The following is a 20,761-nucleotide window of genomic DNA, read 5'->3' as shown; positions in this document are numbered from 1 at the left end:
CAACTTTTTTTTTTAACCATCTATGGCATTTCCTCTTTCTTCTGAAATAGTTTATAAGAAATCATTCATCACCAGGCATGGTGGCTCATGCCTTAAATCCCAGCACTTGGGTGGCAGAGGCAGGCAGATCTCTGAGTTCGAGGCCAGTCTCGTACCACTGGGTAAATTGCAGGAAGGCCAAGGCTACACAGAGAAACTTTTCTTGAAAAACAAAACAAGACAAAACAAAACAAAACAAAACATATGCCACTTGGGAATCTTAGGATTCTGGCTGCTCCCCCAAATTTATCCTCCCAAATGACCGTTTGCTTTTTAAGCTCCATAGGACTGGAGACAAAGTCTCTGGTCAGCATCACTGAGCTCAGCACAGATAATCTTGCTACTCCAGCAACTATTTACAAGTGTCTAGCTTGTGAACTTCCGGAGACAAAATGTTTCCCAAACAAACCCATCTTCTCAGATGCCATTTCACTCAGGTGGCACTGTGGCACCTCATCACTGCTCAGCTTTGACCTGAGCCCCAGGGTCCACAGAACTGCCTTTGGCTAGTTCTATTCTGGCATCATCTCCTTTCAGAAATGCTTCCAACAGGGGATGGAAAGATGGCTCAGAGGCTAAGGGCACTTGCTGCTTTTGCAGACAACCTGAGTTTGATTCTCAGCACCTACATAGTGGCTCACAACCATCTATAATTCCAGTTTCAGGGAAACTGAAGCCCTCTCCTGACTTCTGTGGGCACCAGGAACACATGCAGTGCACATTTATACATGCAGACAAAATATCATAATGCACATAAAATAAATCTAAAGTGACATCAAAGCCTAAAAAGATAAAATCCTTAAAAAGCCTCGTTTCAAAGGAAGGTCTCAGCTGGATTGTTTTACCATCTACTAGGGAAATCTTTACTAACATCAAGAGTGAATCTAAGGGCTGAAGAAAAGGCTCAGTGTTAAGAGCGTGTACAGAGGACGAGAGCTCAGTCCGCAGCACCTATGGTAGGCAGCTCACAAGCCCCTGCAACTCAAGCTCTCTGGGCACCTTTGCTCATGTGAACTGCCAGCTCACACATATATTAATGAAATAAAGGTTAGGGCCGGGGGTAAAGCTCAGTGGTGTAGCCTGGCTGAGCATGGGTGACCCCCTACCCAGCCTCTCAAAGGCATTAACACAGCAAAGTCTCCAATAGTTTCTTGGGTGAGAATTTCATTAAATAGAAAACCATAAAGCAGTTTTACCTTCGACTGGTCCTCATCCACAGAAGACTCTTCAGAGGCGTGGGGCGTATTACTCAAAGAGCTGCTTCTCTGGTCATCAGCTGCCATTTCTGAAGCTGCCACTTCTATCACTGACAAACGACAGCCCTCACTCCTTCCTCCACCTAATTCTTCTATCCTTGAGTGAGAAAAAGACCGAGACCGGGTTTCTTGAGAAAGCTCTACAAATTTCTCCAGGGCACTAAAAAAGTCAATACGATCTGTACTAAAATCTGAGATGGCAGCTTGGCAACTGGCTTGGGGGCTTGGTGACTCCAGATCAGGTGACATGGGGAGGTCTTTCAGTCGAGATGTCAACTCTTCCATTGGCAGTAGGTGGACATTCATGTCTGCTTTCAGTGCGTCTGTCTCCAGATCTTCCACAGCTAAGTCTGGGAACTTGTTGGCAATGTCTGGGGCCTGTCCAGGTTGGAGTAAGGCTTTAGACGCATGGCAGTTGTCAAGAGGGAGTTTTGATTCACTGAGACAACACCCTGATGAGCATCCATTGATGTCATTTAAATTTAATTCATCTTCAATCTGTCCGGCACGAAACTCTTGTGAAGAAAACTCCAAGCAGATGACTCTTTCTTTGGTGTGTAGTCCTTTCTGATTTGCATCTTGTGGGACCACATGTTCCATAAAGACGGTAGGCATGGCAGCAAGGTTCTCCACAGTCTTCACCTCAGCGATCTGGTCTGCTGACGTGGTCATCTCCTTCTTGTTGAGCTCGAGCCCAGGTTTACAGATGGGTTCGTGGTGGTCTGAAAGGTCACTATCTGAATGAGATCTCCAGAGTTTGTTATGCCGCTGTTTGCTGTGAACAACACAAACAGGTTTGTGAAAACAGTCAACATCCTTCCTGGGGAAACCACACCCAGAGAAACTTATCTCCTGCGAATCCTTGCTCCTATTCACTGGACCAAGACAAAAGAACACTGCAACTTATATGAACAAAACCCAAAGCAAACAGCAATAATGGCTAAGATCTGAATTGTTTCTCGAGACAGAGCTTCACTAGAGTCCCGGCTGACTTGGACGAAACTCCTGCCATCTCTTGGGTAGACCAGTCTGCCTCAAACTCGTAGATATTTCTCTGCCTCTGCCTCCAGAGTGTTGAGATCTGACTTTTTTTCTGTAATCAGATTAATGGTACCTGAAATTGTTGTTAACAGTCACTATTGATAATCAAGTTCTCTCATGGCATGGGTAAGTGTGACCTGTTGACTTCAATCTTTTTAACGTCTTTTACTGTGTTAATGATGGGACAACAAGTGGAGATATGAGGACAACTTGAAATAGTTGGTTCTCTCACTCCATCACCTGAGTCCTAGGGAATCTGTCTCAAGTTGTCAGGCATAGTGGCAAGCACCTTACCTGATGGGCTATCTCACAGGCCCTGTCAAGTGTAGCAATAGTTCTCCAAATTTAATCTTTAAATAATCAGTTCTTCCTGTTAGAAGTTTTCTTGAGGAAATATTTTAAGGGTATATGGTTTTTACACACACACACACACACACACACACACACACACACACACACACATATAACTGGGGTTCAGTTCCTAGTAACCACATAGTGGCTCAAAACCATCTTTAACTCCAGCTCCAGGAGATCTGATATCCTTTTCTAGCCTTCAAAGGCACATGGGTACCAAACATACATTCAGGCAAAACATCATACACATAGTGGCTCAAAACCATCTTTAACTTCAGCTCCAGGAGATCTGATATCCTTTTCTAGCCTTCAAAGGCACATGGGTACCAAACATACATTCAGGCAAAACATCATACACATAAAATAAGATAAATAAATCTGCTCCTCTCAAGACACAGGGATCTATGTAGAAGAGTAGGCAGAAAAGATTATAAGAGCCAGAGGTGGGGGAATGACTTGAAGAAACAACGTCTTCCAGACATGACAGGGCTGCCTCACATACAAACTCAGACTGTGACAGCACACACAGACCTGCATAAGTTCAGATAAAACCTCTCAGCACAGAGAAAGGGACACAAAGTCCTATTCCTAACCAAGAAGCTATTTGCAATAGGTATTTGCTGGGAAAGGGGAAATCAGTTTTCTCCACTAGGGTGGCACTGGATATATCAACTATGCTCTAGAGCAGGCTTCAACACAACATGGGTACTATGGTTTTGGGGTGCTATTTGTCTTACTGGTTTTTGTTTGTTTTGACCTATGCCATCTTTTTTTTTTTTTTTTAAAGAGGGAAAGAAAGGTAGGAAGGTGGAAGAAGATTTGGGAGTTGGGGGAGGGGAAGGAATACAATCAAAATTTACACAGTTTTTTAAAAAATTAAAATATCTAAAATCTTTAAAAAAATGTTTAACAATTTAACCAGAAATAAAACAAAACAACCCCCCAACCTAAAGAACATATAAGTTACTCAAAAAGCAATAATCTTTTGGAGGTTTATTATTGGAATAAGAGCTTATGTATTAGCTTTTGTTGCTGGGCAGATGTGGGGGAATGGTGATCAGGATCCTTCTTATTTTTATTTGTGAGGATGACCATAGAGGTCAGAAGAGGAGTCAGATCTCTAGAAGCTACCCCAGTATGGGTGCTGGATACCAAAGTGGGTTGTTGAGCCTTCTATCCAGCTCCCCCGTGATCAGTCTTTTGTATGTGTTTGAAACAGGATCTATGTGGCCTTTGCTGACCTGGAGCTCACTATGTAGAACTGGCTAGTCTTGAATTCACAGAGCTCCACCTGCCTCTGCCTCCTGAGCGCTGGGATTAAAGGCGTGTACCACCATGTCTGGCTAAGGTGATCATTAAGTTAGAAAATAAAGGAGGCCTAGTAAATGTGGATTGAATATGCTGTTATAGAATGAAGAGGATGAGTATAGAGGACAAGCCTTTCCCAAAAGATCTTAGAACTTGAGACAACACTTAGGAAAATGTGGTCCAAAGAGGGCTCTTTATCAACCCCAGAGATCACTACATAGTCATTCTTTGGTTATTTCATGAAGTGCAGTCTGAGATGGGGACAAGTTTACTTCAAACTACATGCTTATAAAGGAAACACAATTATCAAAGCCCCAGCCAAAATATCTCAGCTGCCTGTACCGTTGGTCAGGATCACCTGCCCAGGGATTAGATCCTAAATATGGTGCTTGACAGTCCCCATGATTTAATAGCAGACAAAGAGTTACCTAACTTCTGGGTGGAAGGGGAAACTCAGTTTCAAACAACTTGCCCGTGGCTTGGGGCCACACGAGGGTTCTGCTGAGTCATGTGCCTACACTGATGTGACCCTGTTTCTTCTCAGCTCTACACCTGCTCTCAGCTCCCTCTGCCGTCTGCTGCTTGGGTGGGGCGCTCGACTCAGGCCTTCACAGCAGAGGGTGCTTTCCGTCAGAGAGAACAGGTCAAATCTGTTTATGAAGACAAGCTATAATCAGCTGGCTGGGTGTACAGTAGAGCTTTACCCTTTTCAAGCTGCATGACCTCTAGCCACCCCTAGGAGGAGACAACATAACACATATCACACATCTCAAGTAAGGGAGAGGCAAGCTGACTGCTTTGAGAAAGCATGGACTAAACTGTATTATTACCAACCAAGGCCAGTTTGCTTCCTGTGTGAGGTTCTTTTCTTAGTTCTGGAGGCCTTTGTTTCCAGGCCTAAATACCACCTGTGCTTTCTGATTTCCACACTGTCACTCATTGTGGGGTTGTGCAAATGGGTCTTCTCATTCAGCACCATAAGAGAAGTCCTGTGATGATGGCTGAGGAGACAGCTTGGAGGGTAGCTGTTCTCAGCCATCTGACAAAGTATGTCAGATATAAAACAGCAGCTGATAATTAGCCAACAAACAAATGAGAAGTTTCCATAATCTCAACAATTCCCCAAAGTATAGTTTTTTGTTTTTGTTTTTGTTTTTTTAAATGCTGGCGAATTGCTTATCAGTCAGGGCTGGGGAGATAGCTCCGTGGTTAAGAATGATTGCTCTTGCAGGGGAGTTAGCTTCAATTCTTAGCACCCACATGGTGATTCACAACCATCTATAACATCCAGAGAATCATGCCCTCTTCTGACCTCCATGGGTACCAATCATGCATGTGGTGCATAAACATGAACATAGGCAGACACTCATACATACAAGGAATAAACCTAGTACACTGAAGTGCTGTATCAGTCACGAGGGGATACAGATGGGAGCTGTGCTAGTGAGGAGCGAGCTAACATCACAGCCTGCTGCTCAGCAGGGACTTCCTTCTCTTCTTGGGGGTTGATGATCATCAGAAAATACTCCTTTGAGCCTTGGGAATACAATTGACACCTACTTATAAGAGAGTAAGAAATAGCATTGGAAATGTAAATGAGGAAAATACCTAATAAAAATATTAAAAAAAGAGAGAGAGTAAGAGAAAGAAAATCTAATCCAAAGACTGGCCTGAGGCAGAGTGGTAGGCACACTAACACAGTCCAGCGACCACCATCACTGCTACAGCACCACAACCTTCACGTGCTCCCTGCTGACCTGTAACCTCCTCCCTCCTGAGCTCTGTGCTGATCATCTGTCCCTTCCTCTCCCTTAAAATGTTATTGCAGGTGGTTTTAAAAATTAACTAATTTTAAGATCGAATCTTACTACACAGCCCAGGCTATCATGCAACTCACTATATGAAGAGCAAGCTGGCCTTGAATTTACTGAGATCTGCCTGCCTCTCTCTGCTGAGATTAGGGGCATGCCCACCACACCCGACCATAAAACATTATTTTGGCTAAAATGTTTTCAAGCTCCATCACTGTATGTAAATTTATTTTCATAAAGTGAAATAAATGTTTCACAATTAGTTTGTCCATATGGTTGACAAATAGTCTTAGCTACTATAAACATTGCCAGGGACATTCTTGTAGCTGCTAAGACTTCAGTCTCTCAGAGGTGTCATGCAATAGAGTGTAATATATGGGTCATGGGGCATGTGTGCATCACTGGTTTGCTGGGAACACTAGATTGCTTTTCAGTTAGGCTCTGCCTGGTGTATTCTAATGCTTTGACATGGACAGTACTTGGCACACAACAGTAGATCATATCTATTATTTTAAACTGGTAATTTCTAATCCAGCTGACCCCCACCTCCCATTCTAGGCAGGCAAGTAAATAAACAAGCTGCCAAAAAGGAACTTCAGAGTTGGCTTATGGCCTAGATGATGCAACCACGCCTCAGATCTCCCCTCCTTCGAGTGGCCCCTGACCTGAATTTGGAATCATGTAAACACAGGCACACATATGACTAGGCTACTCTGGGAAACAGTTTAGTTTTCTTATTTATTAGATGAGCAGAAAAAATGTAATTGATAAGATATATAAGACATTCTATTCTCTTCCTTCTGCTTTCTTGCTACATGTTAGGTAATAGCATCAACTCTTTAAGAAATGTATACAGAAGAAAGTATTGCTAGAAGTGTAGGGCTAGGAGACTGAGGTTGGCCGTGGTTACCTTCTAGGGGACTAGGAAAGCAGTGTTGGCACTTCCATGAGTTGTGCATGGTCCTGGATATTTTCAATTATTTAGCCAGAAAGCTATTTTAAAAAATCCTTTTAAGCCACAACTAGGCTTGGCTGTCATGGGACCAGAAATCCATGTCCTTTCATTTCAGGCTCCTTGCTCTGGGCTGACAGCTATGTCTAACTAGACTGCTCTCCACCAGAAAACCAGGATAAGAAGAGAGCCCTGCTATCTCTGGCCCTCATAACCAAAGTGGACATGTCTGAGGACATGACATACAAATTCTCTCTAGCTTTCCTCCCTAGTTTTCCTCCTGTCCCCTTTACACTGGAACCTAATACCAAAGACACATGGTTCAACTTGCAAATGGTCTGCTTGAAATTTGAACCTGTCTGATAGAGCATAAATCTGGCAGATGCTTGTGGTAGCAGGAAGAGCTTTATAACTCGCTCTTCTTGCTACCACCCCACAACTATTAAAACAGAAAAAAAATACAACATGAAAAATACCAACAGTTTAATTATACCATCCTTCTTAGGTCTTCAAGAGGAAGAGTAAACCAGCCTTTTCTAAGCTACCAATGATATTTTGAGAGATGTAAGAAGTTCTTTGCATTTCTGACATATTGCTGTGGCCCTCATGCTCTCACTAAGACTGTAATCAACTGAGATGTTACTATAGAAATAGGTTACTCAGAGGTCACTGCACCAAGAAGCTCCCTCCAACAGACAACAGCTGGCACAACCAGCCAAGTACCCAGCGCTGCTCTGTGTAACTACAGTTAGAGGATGCTGGGATCACAACTCTTACTCTCTGAGAGCCACCATGTGTTTCCTATGATGTGAAAACAAGATCCAGAAAAAAATACTATTAAGGAACAACCAAACTTTGGAAGTTGTCTCTGTCTAACTGCCTTTCAGAGAGTTCCCCCTTCCTCTGTAGACCACTCCACACAGGTGACACCAGTGAAATGGAGGGACAGTGAGGCTTAGTTGGATTTGGTTCTAGAACATTCTTTATGAGCAGTCCTGGCGGTCAAAAGTGGCCTAAATGATATCCCTAACCTGGACATCACAACACAAGAGATTCCAGAGATACTTTTCATGCCATTTTTCTGGGGAGTTGGTATGACTGTGATGGTTGGAGGCAGGTTAATGTCAGTGGAGAAGGAAAAAAAGAACATATATGAATGTATGCTTTTTTGGTAATCATGGAGAGAAGAAATGATGAGAAACAACCTTTAACACATAGTGGTATATATATATAAAGAATGACTTAAACACTTGGGAGATGAGGCAGGAGGCTTAGGTGCTTTGACTACATAGTAGGTTCAAGGCTAGCTTAGGGTATGTGATAGCCTGTCTTTAAAAAAACCAAAATGTGTTATTTTATGAAAAAAAAAAAAAACCCAAGAAACCAAAAACAAAACAGTAAACAGAGATCTACAGACAGGGTCTCTCTATGTGGTCCTTTCTGTCCTAGAGTTTGATATGTATACCAGGCTGGCCTTGAACCTACAGAGAACTGCATGTATCCAAGTGCTGGAGTTAAAGGCACTGCATATTGCCTTCTCTAACTCTAAACTTCATATTGATGTTTTAATTTTACAGATGGGGGTCAAGTGGGGACTAGAAACACCAAGTAACTTCTGAAGGTTGCAGCATACGGGTGAACTAGGAACAGAAACCAGATCTAATGATGCAAATTCTGTGTTTTTTCCTGTCTGGAGTTTGCCCTCCCTTTATGAATCAGGCTCAGGAAGTCGGGATGGAACAGAAAAGGAAAGGAAAAGGAAAGAGGAAGTGTGATATTCTGGTTTATGCTGCCCTTCATATCCTCATTTAAATTTTTTTCCTGAGATTCCTTTAACATCTAAGAAAAACCACATATTGGGGGAGGTATACTGGGGAAGGGAAACCAACCCAACAGCTTGCAGTAGCCTGGGGCTCCAGAATAAATACTGAAGTTGGCAGGACACGTAGCGTCCTTCCTCTCAGGAGGTCACATGAGGACATTGCCTAACATCCGTTATGTGTGTGTCTGGGAACATGTAATATTTATGTTCTCCTCAAATGCTTAGGTACCTTTTCCTTGTGCCAAAAAGAACCCCCGTGCCCTATCCTCTGATTTAATGTGAAAGTATCATCAGAGTTGGTGCTAGAGACCTGGAACTTCTGTGAAACAGAGGATTGGGTATTTCCCAGCTTCTCAAGACAGAGGCTCAGATGAAATCATTCCAAATGCTGAGTAAATGGGAGGGAGGGCTGTTAGTGGAAACCATAATGCTATGCTGTGGTCACATTTTCACAATTCTTTGGGGCTGGAGGGTGGCCCCTCTGCGTGGATAGGCTGGAAGGCTATTTAACATTTTGTTCTGTGGAAACATAGCCCAGATTTGAGAGTCAAGATCAAGTCATGAGACTTGCTGGAGTCAAACCCTGGCACCAGCTGCAACTGCTTTTAGACAGCTGTGCTATTGCTCTAAAAACACAGCCTAGAACTGTTCACAGGGAAGCAAACCAAGTCTATCAAGCCAGAGGATTTCAGCCTGTGACAGCTCAAGAAGTTGATTCTCAAGTCATTTACCATATGATGCAAGAGTAGCTGAAGGAGATTTTTTAACTCTGAAAGGTAATGGAATGAGAGGCAAAGAAAGCCACTCACAACCCACCTGGCCAGCAAGATCCCTTGGTATTCTTCCAGTTGTCTCATGAAGCTGGGGTTAGGCTTGGTCACCGTTCGTCTTTCCTTCACATAGTCATAGGCTCGATCCAGATTCCATCCATACTCCTTCATTGCATAGGCAATCACAGTGGAGGCTGAGCGACTCACCCCCATTTTGCAGTGCACAAGACATTTAGATCCATGTTTCCTAGTTGGGAAAGTGAAGTGAAAAAGGACGCTGATAGTACAGTGTAAGAGCTGGGGTTCAGGTTCCTGTATTGCCCTCCCATTCCTTTTTTTTTTTTTTTTTTTTTTTTGCTATGCAATGTTCTCATCTTGGTACATCCATGTGCCTCTATGATCAAATATGAGGATTAAGTAGGCAGCTTTAACTGTACTCTTAAATAATATTTGTCTGTCTGTTTTTTGAGACAAGATTAATCTTAGTAGCCCTGGCTGTCCCGGAATGAACAAACCCTGTAGACCAGTCTGGCCTTGAACCCATACATTCACCTGCCTCTTCCTCCCCAGTGCTAGGATTAAAGGTGTGGCGCCACCACTGCTGAACTCTCTTTTTTTCACTTTTAATATTAAGCCTATTAATCCACTCAGTAAAGATTTATCAAGTATTTACCATATATAAGTTAATGTACTAGGTGCTAGACACAAACTTAAGTTAACACACAACTTCTATACTAAAGGGTAGGCGGGAATTAGAGAAACAGACAATTAAAATTCAATGTTGTAGCACACTGAACGTCCCAGTGTAGGGAGGAGCTCATTCCTGTGTGGTGGGGGCCGCGTCCCTCACAGCCCTCAGGCTCCGGAGTTAAGGTGTGGTAATGACTCATCATCTGATTTGTGCTAATAGAGTTATTTCTAGTTAAGTTCCCAGGAAGGGCTCTGTCCCGGGAGGAAAGCATAGATGAAGCATAGATGTTTTTTCTCTATTCTAGAGATCACTTTCCACACACTATCACAACCCCAGGGAACTAAGGAAAGCACGTGACGTATCACATGTCATTCTCAGTGTTCAGGTGAAATGAACGAGAGCTGCCTGTTTGTATTTTGCACGCTCTGAAGTGAACTCAGGGCTCCACACATACTCTGAGGGCCTGCACTATCACTGAGCTACACCCCAGTCCCTGTGGGCTTTTAATACAAGGGAAAACGACGCTACCACAAAGCAAACAAAATACCTCAGTCTCACTGGGTCAAAGCTAGTCATCATTCAGAACTGTTCAGTAATGTTCTAATTCTAACAATGTAGTGTTCCAGCACAAACTAACTCTTCAAGGATCAGCTAAATGCATGAATAAACTTACGGATCTGCTGATCACATCTCCAGCTGTTGAAGAGGGAATATTTTAAAAACTGGAGAAAAAGAACTGTTACTATTATGGATACTACTCATGGGCTCTAGAATCCTTTCCAGTAACTGTTCCAATAAATCAAAACACGGACATGTGAGCCAAAGCAGAGAAGCTGTTCATGTGCTCACTGGCTATACTGCTAGTTGACGCTTTGCGATTCTGCAGTCATGAGCTACAAGAATGACTGAGGAATTATCAGTGCAAATGAGCCCGAGGTGACTTGCCCAAACGAATGAGCAGATAAGCTACAGGAATGCAAAGTATGGAATGGACTAATTTTTCTGAATTTTAAGACCTGTATTGTTATTTGTGCACGTGTGGGTGGGCGGGCATCTGAGTGTGGTGGTACATGTATGATACACGTGTGGAGCTCAGAGGATGACTTGGAGGGGTCAGGCCTCTCAACTTCTACCAAGTGGGCTCCGGGATTAAACTCAGCCTTGGCAGCAAGCCATCTCGCTGGTCCTTACGACAGAGGTTTTTATTAGACTATTGTTAGGAAGCCGATGCACAGAAATTCAGAAAAAAAAATTAGACATGCGTTCTATGTTTTCCAAATGATCTCTAAAAACATCAAATTTTAGGCCTTTGCTTATAGGTATGGCAAGTGCTTCAACTTGGACAAGCCTAAATAAAATAGAATTTATTCCCTATGGAAGTACCTTTTCAACTTTTACTTTTTTCTTATCATTTTTTTTTTTTTTTTTTTTGGACAGGGTTTTTCTGTGTAGCCTCTGCTGTCCTGGAACTTGGTATGTAGACCAAGCTGGCCTTGAACTCAAAGGTCCACCTGCCTCTGACTCTGGAGTGCTGGGATTAAAGGTGTGCATTTCTTTGGCATTTTTCAATTGGGCTTTTTAACTATTCAGCTTCTAACTTGTTTAAGAAGGATCTCAAGTTAGTTTTCACTTATCCCACACATTTCAATTTCACCCCTTAGTCCCTGTATACAATTGTGTAGACTAAGCTTGCATTATAACATTAGGAGTAGGGTCCTGTAGAAGAGATATATAAAGAGGCACTTTGTCTCAGACTCTGGCCTGAACTTGGAAGCTCATGAACAACTGCCTCCATTGCCACCTTGGTGCTTATGGTGATTTTGGTTGACAACTGGACTACATCTGGAATGACCTAAAACCCCAAAATGGCTGGGCACACCTGTGAAGGAGTTTTGCTTAACTAAATCATCTGAAGAGGGAAGATTTACTTCTAATTATCTTTGAGGTGGGAAGACCCACCTCTAATCTGGGCCACTGCTGGCAGCCACTGGCATTAGAGCCTATTTCTTCAGGATTCCAGTGTATACTGAAGACCAGCTTTGGTATCCAGCCTCATGGATTGAACAACTACTGGGTTCTTGAATTTTTTGTTTATGTGCAGTCACTGTTGGGTTAGCTCAACTGCAGCCTGCAAGTTTGTAACCCTGACTAATACAGATTTTTGGTGCCCAAAGTGGTTCTAGAGGGGCTGGAGAGATGGCTCAGTGATTAAGAGTACTGACTGTTCTTCCAGAGGTCCTGAGTTCAATTCCCAGAAACTACATGGTGGCTCGCAAACCACCTTTGGGATCTGACAGCCTCTTTGGTGTGTCTGAAGACAGCCACAGTGTACTCATGTAAATTATATATATATATATATATATTAAAGTGGTACTAGAGCAACAGAAGTATAAGGATTAATCTTTTAAACAACTGGAATAGGCTTTCCAAATTGCCAGCATCTATAGTTGTCAAAGCCTCTCCTGTTCCTGAAGCCTCTCCTGGGACTTTGCAGAGTATGAAAGCCCATGGTGGGAACTATATTACAAAATCAAGGAGACAAATACATTCGATCATCAGGATTCACCATTTATGAGAGGCAATAGATTTGGTGCCTGTCCTGTCTATCAAGATTCTTAAGTAAAGTGTAGACTAATTTCTGAAGGAAGTTAAGAACAGGGGTTTCTCAGTTACTAAAGATGGTTTGAGTGCAGTCCCCTCGGAAGAGGGGTGTGGCAAGGAGCTCACTTATTCTTTCCAGTGAAGGTATGAATAACACTGGGAAAGGAAATCCTCAGAGCTTTGTCAATTAATTTGAAGATGACCTCAATGAAAGGCAAGAGAAAAATTTCACCATTTATATTATCTACAATAAAGTCAACAACTGTAAAGATTCTCAAAGCTACTTGAATGCCTTGTATTCAGAAAAGCCTGGTATTTCACCTGTTCACAATAATGCTTCCTACAAAACTTACAAATATCCCTAGTAGCATTTAAAGAATTTAATTCAGAGCCAGGCATGGTAGAGAAGGCATGCCTTTAATTTTAGCATAGGCAGTAGAAGGCAGATTCTACTGTAATCAGGCAGAAACAGGCAGATTCCTGTGAGTTCAAGGCCAGCCTGCTCAATGTAGGTTCCAGGCTATTTAGGATTACATAGGGAGACTTTGTCTCAACCTCCCCCTGCTCCTGCCCCTATTTCTCTCATCTTTATTTTCTTTTAGCTTCAGGATAATTCTATTTACTTTAATTTGCTGCTTAGTGGAAAATGAGGCTTTATGTGGTTATCTTCTTTCCCTTCCTTTCTTCCTTCCTTCTTTCCTTCCTTCCTTCCTTCCTTTCAGACACTTTCAGTTTGAGACAGAGATAGTTTTCTGGTTGTCCTGGAACTCAGAGATCTGCCTGCCTCTGCCTCTCATTACTAGGATTAAAAGGCATGCACCACCACTGCCAGGCCATAAAAGAAGCTGTTCTGTTCTGTTCTGTTCTGTTCTGTTCTGTTCTGTTCTGGTCTATTCATTTGCTTAAAGGGAAAATGTTAATCTTTCGTCCAGGATCCCATCCTTTTCTCTAAGTACTATCAGTAAACGGCCTCAGTCTCACCACAGTCTCAGCTACACTGTGGAGAGGGATCAGAACCTGTGTGTGGGGACAATACTCACTTTGCTTTAGAGATGAATTTGTAAGTGTCATTCCAGTAAGCCAGGAGATCTGTTGCTTCTTCATCATATACTCGAATGTTATGATACTCAAAGACTCCAGGGAAGAAGTTATCTATCTCTCGAGTAACATTCAAGATATACCGTACCCTGTGAGGAAACCAAAGGAGCGCATGTTATTTTCAGGCTAAAACTAATTTCCAGCCCTGTATCTGCCATGTCCAATACTTAAATTCCATTTTCAGCTTATGTATGGTTATACAATCTCATCTTTGACAGTATTTTGGAAACAGCCCTAATATCTGTATACAAAAATCAAACTGATACCCACAACCTAGCAATTTATGTTGCTAAAATTACCAACAATTAACTTTTATTTGGAAGTTGTTTGTATAAAACCAGGCTACTGATATACTCTGAAAAAAATAGAGAAAGGGAAAATTTCTTATTTTTCTGAATGCCAGATTGTTAGGCAAGAAGCTGTGAAGATCTGTGGAGAGCTGGACCTGAAATCCTCCAAGTCTATCTGGCCTCATTCCCGCTGAGAGTTCTCATAAACTCTGATGCTGGCAGAGAAGGGTTTCTCTTTTTTTTTTTCTTTTAAAATATTTTTTATTAGGTATTTTCCTCATTTACATTTCCAATGCTATTCCAAAAGTCCCCCATACCCTTGCCCCAACTCCCCTACCCACCCACTCCCACTTTTTGGCCCTGGCATTCCCCTTTACTGGGGCATATAAAGTTTGCACGACCAATGGGCCTCTCTTTCCAGTGATGACCAACTAGGCCATCTTTTGATACATATGCAGCTAGAGACAAGATCTCCGGTGTACTGGTTAGTTCATATTGTTGTTCCTCTGTTGAGGGGCATCTGGGTTCTTTCCAGCTTCTGGATATTATAAATATTATAAATAAGGCTGCTATGAACATAGTGGAGCATGTGTCTTTCTTACTAGTTGGAACATCTTCTGGATATATGCCCAGGAGAGGTATTGCGGGATCCTCCGGTAGTACTATGTCCAATTTTCTGATGAACCGCCAGACTGATTTCCAGAGTGGTTGTACAAGCTTGCAATCCCACCAACAATGGAGGAGTGTTCCTCTTTCTCCACATCCTCACCAGCATCTGCTGTCACCTGAATTTTTGATCTTAGCTATTCTGACTGGTGTGAGATGGAATCTCAGGGTTGTTTTGATTTGCATTTTCCTGATGATTAAGGATGCTGAACATTTTTTCAGGTGCTTCTCAGCCATTCTGTATTCCTCAGGTGAGAATTATTTGTTTAGCTCTAAGCCCCATTTTTTAATGGGGTTATTTGATTTTCTGGAGTCCACCTTCTTGAGTTCTTTATATATATTGGATATTAGTCCCCTATCTGGTTTAGGATAGGTAAAGATCCTTTCCCAATCTGTTGGTGGTCTTTTTGTCTTATTGACGGTGTCTTTTGCCTTACAGAAGCTTTGCAGTTTCATGAGGTCCCATTTGTCAATTCTCGATCTTACAGCACAAGCCATTGCTGTTCTATTCAGGAATTTTCCCCCTGTGCCCATATCTTCGAGGCTTTTCCACACTTTTTCCTCTATAAGTTTCAGTGTCTCTGGTTTTATGTGGAGCTCCTTGATCCACTTAGATTTGACCTTAGTACAAGGAGATAGGATTGGATCAATTCACATTCTTCTACATGATAACCGCCAGTTGTGCCAGCACCATTTGTTGAAAATGCTGTCTTTTTTCCACTGGATGGTTTTAGCTCCCTTGTCAAAGATCAAGTGACCATAGGTGTGTGGGTTCATTTCTGGGTCTTAAATTCTATTCCACTGGTCTACTTGTCTGTCGCTATACCAGTACCATGCAGTTTTTATCACAATTGCTCTGTAGTACAGCTTTAGGTCAGGCATGGTGATTCCACCAGAGGTTCTTTTATCCTTGAGAAGAGTTTTTGCTATCCTAGGTTTTTTGTTATTCCAGATGAATCTGCAGATTGCTCTTTCTAATTCGTTGAAGAATTGAGTTGGAATTTTGATGGGGATTGCATTGAATCTATAGATTGCTTTTGGCAAGATAGCCATTTTTACAATGTTGATCCTGCCAATCCATGAGCATGGGAGATCTTTCCATCTTCTGAGATCTTCTTTAATTTCTTTCTTCAGAGACTTGAAGTTCTTATCATACAGATCTTTCACTTCCTTAGTTAGAGTCACGCCAAAGTATTTTATATTTTGACTATTGAGAAGGGTTTCCCTAAGTTCTTTCTCAGCCTGTTTATTCTTTGTGTAGAGAAAGGCCATTGACTTGTTTGAGTTAATTTTATATCCAGCTACTTCACCGAAGCTGTTTATCAGGTTTAGGAGTTCTCTGGTGGAATTTTTAGGGTCACTTATATATACTATCATATCATCTGAAAAAAGTGATATTTTGACTTCTTCCTTTCCAATTTATATCCCCTTGATCTCCTTTTGTTGTCGAATTGCTCTGGCTAGGACTTCAAGTACAATGTTGAATAGGTAGGGAGAAAGTGGGCAGCCTTGTCTAGACCCTGATTTTAGTGGGATTGCTTCCAGCTTCTCACCATTTACTTTGAAGCTGGCTACTGGTTTGCTGTAGATTGCTTTTATCATGTTTAGGTATGGGCCTTGAATTCCTGATCTTTCCAAGACTTTTATCATGAATGGGTGTTGGATTTTGACAAATGCTTTCTCCGCGTCTAAGGAGATGATCATGTGGTTTTGTCTTTGAGTTTGTTTATATAATGGATTACATTGATGGATTTCCGTATATTAAGCCATCCCTGCATCCCTGGAATAAAACCTACTTGGTCAGGATGGATGATTGTTTTAATGTGTTTTTTGATTCGTTAGCGAGAATTTTATTGAGTATTTTTGCATCGATATTCATAAGGGAAATTGGTCTGAAGTTCTCTATCTTTGTTGGATCTTTCTGTGGTTTAGGTATCAGAGTAATTGTGGCTTCATAGAATGATTTGGGTAGAGTACCTTCTACTTCTATTTTGTGGAATAGTTTGTGAAGAACTGGAATTAGATTTTCTTTGAAGGTCTGATAGAACTCTGCACTAAACCCATCTGGTCCTGGGCTTTTTTTGGTTGGGAAACTATTAATGACTGCTTCTATTTCTTTAGGGGAGATGGGGCTGTTTAGATCGTTAACTTGATCCTGATTTAACTTTGGTACCTGATATCTGTCTAGAAATTTGTCCATTTTGTCCAGGTTTTCCAGTTTTGTTGAGTATAGCCTTTTGTAGAAGGATCTGATGGTGTTTTGGATTTCTTCAGGATCTGTTGTTATGTCTCCTTTTTCATTTCTGATTTTGTTAATTAGGATGCTGTCCCTGTGCCCTCTAGTGAGTCTGGCTAAGGGTTTATCTATCTTGTTGATTTTCTCAAAGAACCACCTCCTCGTTTGGTTGATTCTTTGAATAGTTCTTCTTGTTTCCACTTGGTTGATTTCGCCCCTGAGTTTGATTATTTCCTGCAGTCTACTCCTCTTGGGTGAATTTGCTTCCTTTTTTTCTAGAGCTTTTAGGTGTGTTGTCAAGCTGCTAGTGTGTGCTCTCTCTAGTTTCTTTTTTGGAGGCACTCAGAGCTATGAGTTTCCCTCTTAGAAATGCTTTGTGTCCCATAAGTTTGGGTATGTTGTGGCTTCATTTTCATTAAACTCTAAAAAGTCTTTAATTTCCTTCTTTATTCCTTCCTTGACCAAGGTATCATTGAGAAGAGTGTTGTTCAGTTTCCACGTGAATGTTGGCTTTCCATTACTTATGTTGTTTTTGAAGATCAGCCTTAGTCCATGGTGGTCTGATAGGATGCATGGAACAATTTCAATATTTTTGTATCTGTTGAGGCCTGTTTTGTGACCAATTATATGGTCAATTTTGGAGAAGGTACCATGAGGTGCTGAGAAGAAGGTATATCCTTTTGTTTTAGGATAAAATGTTCTGTAGATATCTGTTAAGTCCATTTGTTTCATCACTTCTGTTAGTTTCACTGTGTTCCTGTTTAGTTTCTGTTTCCATGATCTGTCGATTGATGAAAGTGGGGTGTTGAAGTCTCCCACTATTATTGTGTGAGGTGCAATGTGTGCTTTGAGCTTTACTAAAGTGTCTTTAATGAATGTGGCTGCCCTTGCATTTGGAGCATAGATATTCAGAATTGAGAGTTCCTCTTGGAGGATTTTACCTTTGATGAGTATGAAGTGTCCCTCCTTGTCTTTTTTGATAACTTTGGGTTGGAAGTTGATTTTATTCGATATTAGAATGGCTACTCCAACTTGTTTCTTCAGACCATTTGCTTGGAAAACTGTTTTCCAGCCTTTCACTCTGAGGTAGTGTCTGTCTTTTTCCCTGATATGGGTTTCCTGTAAGCAGCAGAATGTTGGGTCCTGTTTATGTAGCCAGTCTGTTAGTCTATCTTTTTTTTATTGGGGAATTGAGTCCATTGATACTAAGAGATATTAAGGAAAAGTAATTGTGGCTTCCTATTATTTTTGTTGTTAGAGTTGGCATTCTGTTCTTGTGGCTGTCTTCTTTTTGGTTTGTTGAAGGATTACTTTCTTGTTTTTTCTAGGGTGTGGTTTCCGTCCTTGTATTGTTTTTTTTCTGTTATTATCCTTTGAAGGGCTGGATTCGTGGTTCAAAACTTCTCCATCACCTCTCTCTCCACACCGGCTTAACTAATGTTTGGATTTAATTTACCAAAAGTTTGTTTTCCTTCATTGTTATATAGACTCTAAACATCACTAAAGTTTACTGTAGCAACACAGGCTCAGTTTTTTCTATAAAACTCTCCTTCAAATAGTCAAATGTAGGGTTCCATAAACTCAGTTTCAGAAGGAGGAAGAGAAGGTGGAAGAAGAAGAGGAAGAGGAGGAAGAAAAACTACAAGAAGATATAATCACTCTGTGGTAAGGCTATATCGGTCCAAGATTTTTGAGACATGAATTGAATTTGCTTCAAGGCAGCACCAAAGCCTACTAATAGAAATGATTTTATTTTATTTTTTTTAATTAAAAAAAATGAAGTACACAGTAGGAATGTAAAATGGTGCAACTGCTGTAGAAAATAGCTCAGTAATTCCTGAGAAGGCCAAACAGATTACTACACAAGCATTACTCTCCCTCCACAGTGTGCATACAGGGGGTTACCGCAACATCAATCAAAACAGTCAAAAAGTGGCCGTCAGATGATGACATTAGTGGCTTCTAAAGACAGGAAAGAAGGAAAATATGATGGAGGCAGCATACATACTCTGTCTTGTTTTAAAAAGTTCTTAATTAACTAGGTACCTTGCATAACTCAGAAGCTAAGCCCCATAGAACTGTATACTTCACTTGTGTTAATTACATTGCATTGTGCATTACCTTCAATAAAATGATTAAAAGTAAAAGCAAGCACACTCACACTATTTTTATTTACTTATTTTTTTCGAGACAAGGTCTCTCTGTAGCTCTAGCTTCCTTGGGCCTCTGTGTAGACAAGCCTGGCTGAAAACTCAGATCCATTTGCCTTTTCCTCCTGAGGGCTGGGATTAGAGGTATAAGCTACCATGCCTGGCTTGCTGATGTTAGATAAAAATGAGGGACTGGAGAGATGGCTTAGAGCTTTAGATTGCTTCCTGATCTGGCCTCCTCCTGGACTCTCACACACAAAATTAGTAATAACAACAACAAAACCCCAAAACCTAATCACTCTAGTACTTCCAATCCTAAAAGTCAGTAATGGATTATGGCATCATCTCTATAGAGACAGGACAAGCTTTCTAGGTTCATTTCAGAGGTAAATAATGCCCACTATTGGATGGCACTGTAACTCCTTGAAGTTTCTTTGCTGTATCAGACATTATGTGACTTTATGTGGAGTAAAGTCATTAGATTATCTGAAAATGACCTTTTTAAAAAAGATTTATTTATTATTATATGTAAGTATACTGTAGCTGTCTTCAGACACTCTAGAAGAGGGAGTGAGATTTCATTACAGATGGTTGTGAGCCACCATGTGGTTGCTGGGATTTGAACTCAGGACCTTCGGAAGAGCAGTCAGTTGCTCTTACCTGCTGAGCCATCTTGCCACCCTGAAAATGACCTTAATGTTAAAACTTGTGCTTTGAAATAACATAAAGCACTAGCAGGGGTCAGTATACACAGTCTTGTGAATAAAGACACAAACTAATGCTTAAGAGTCTCTCAATTTGAGAAATAAGACCTAAATAGATGCCTGTATATCCAATCAACCTCTCTCTCTCCTTTTTTTTTTGAGACAAGAGTTTTGTTTTTGGTGTAGCCCTGGCTGTCCTGGGAACTCACTCTGTAGACCAGGCTGGCCTCGAACTCAGAAATCCGCCTGCCTCTGCCTCTCAAGTGCTGGGATTAAAGGCGTGCACCACCACTGCCCGGCTATTCTGGTTTTAAAGACGAAGAGTCAGTTGCACTTTGTAGTTTAGCCTTCTCAGAGTAAATGATGACTCATATTCCACAGTAGGATGACTGTGGATAGCTACATCCTGTACATTTCAAAAAGCAAGAAGAAAATATTTTGAAGAGTTTTCACCATAGAGAATTGATAGATGGAGGTGGAAGAGATGGCTTAATGATTAAGAGCACTGGCTGCTCTTTCAGAGAGTTCAGGTTCAATTCCCAGCATAGCAGCTCACCACTATCTGTAACCCCAGTCCCAGAGGAATCTGATATACATGCAGGCAAAATACCTATACACATAAAAAATAACTTATTAAAAAAAGAATTGAAACATGTTCCAGATGACAAACTTGATTTAAAACATTAAGTATATGTACCCAGACATCACATGGTAACCCATTAATGAACACAGATTTAATGTCTTATAAAACATCTTAACAGAAGAAGCAATGAGATGGATGAGTCTTCTCTCCAGCGAGGATTACGGTCTAGTGTATATGTACATACAATTTGATTATAATGACTTGGCAAGCAGGGTATGTCAAATCTCAGATCTCATACTAAATATCATATATTGGTTTTCTAGAATGATAGCTCTTTTAAATTTACAGAATGGTACTTTGTCAAAGACTGTGTCTCACTACCAAGGAAA

The 20,761-nt window shown here is 41.2% G+C and overlaps 1 protein-coding gene across 6 annotated transcripts in view; it reads right to left on the bottom strand.

Moving 5' to 3' along the window:
- Ssh2 (slingshot protein phosphatase 2) overlaps window positions 1-20,761 on the bottom strand; it is a 244,064-nt gene that overhangs the window by 8,763 nt on the left and 214,540 nt on the right. For all 6 annotated transcript variants that reach the window (XM_006533227.4, XM_030245966.1, NM_177710.4 and 3 more), the window contains 3 exons: window positions 13,686-13,832; window positions 9,400-9,600; window positions 1,236-2,070 (listed from right to left, as the gene is read on the bottom strand). In XM_006533227.4, coding sequence (XP_006533290.1) covers window positions 1,236-2,070; window positions 9,400-9,600; window positions 13,686-13,832 — 1,183 coding nt within the window. The remainder of the gene's footprint in view (window positions 1-1,235; window positions 2,071-9,399; window positions 9,601-13,685; window positions 13,833-20,761) is intronic.

The sequence above is a fragment of the Mus musculus genome, chromosome 11 (genome assembly GCF_000001635.26).
Source record: "Mus musculus strain C57BL/6J chromosome 11, GRCm38.p6 C57BL/6J".
Taxonomy (NCBI): Eukaryota; Metazoa; Chordata; class Mammalia; order Rodentia; family Muridae; genus Mus; species Mus musculus.
Note: the sequence above shows the minus strand (reverse complement) of the source record. Positions and strands in the feature narration are given on the sequence as shown.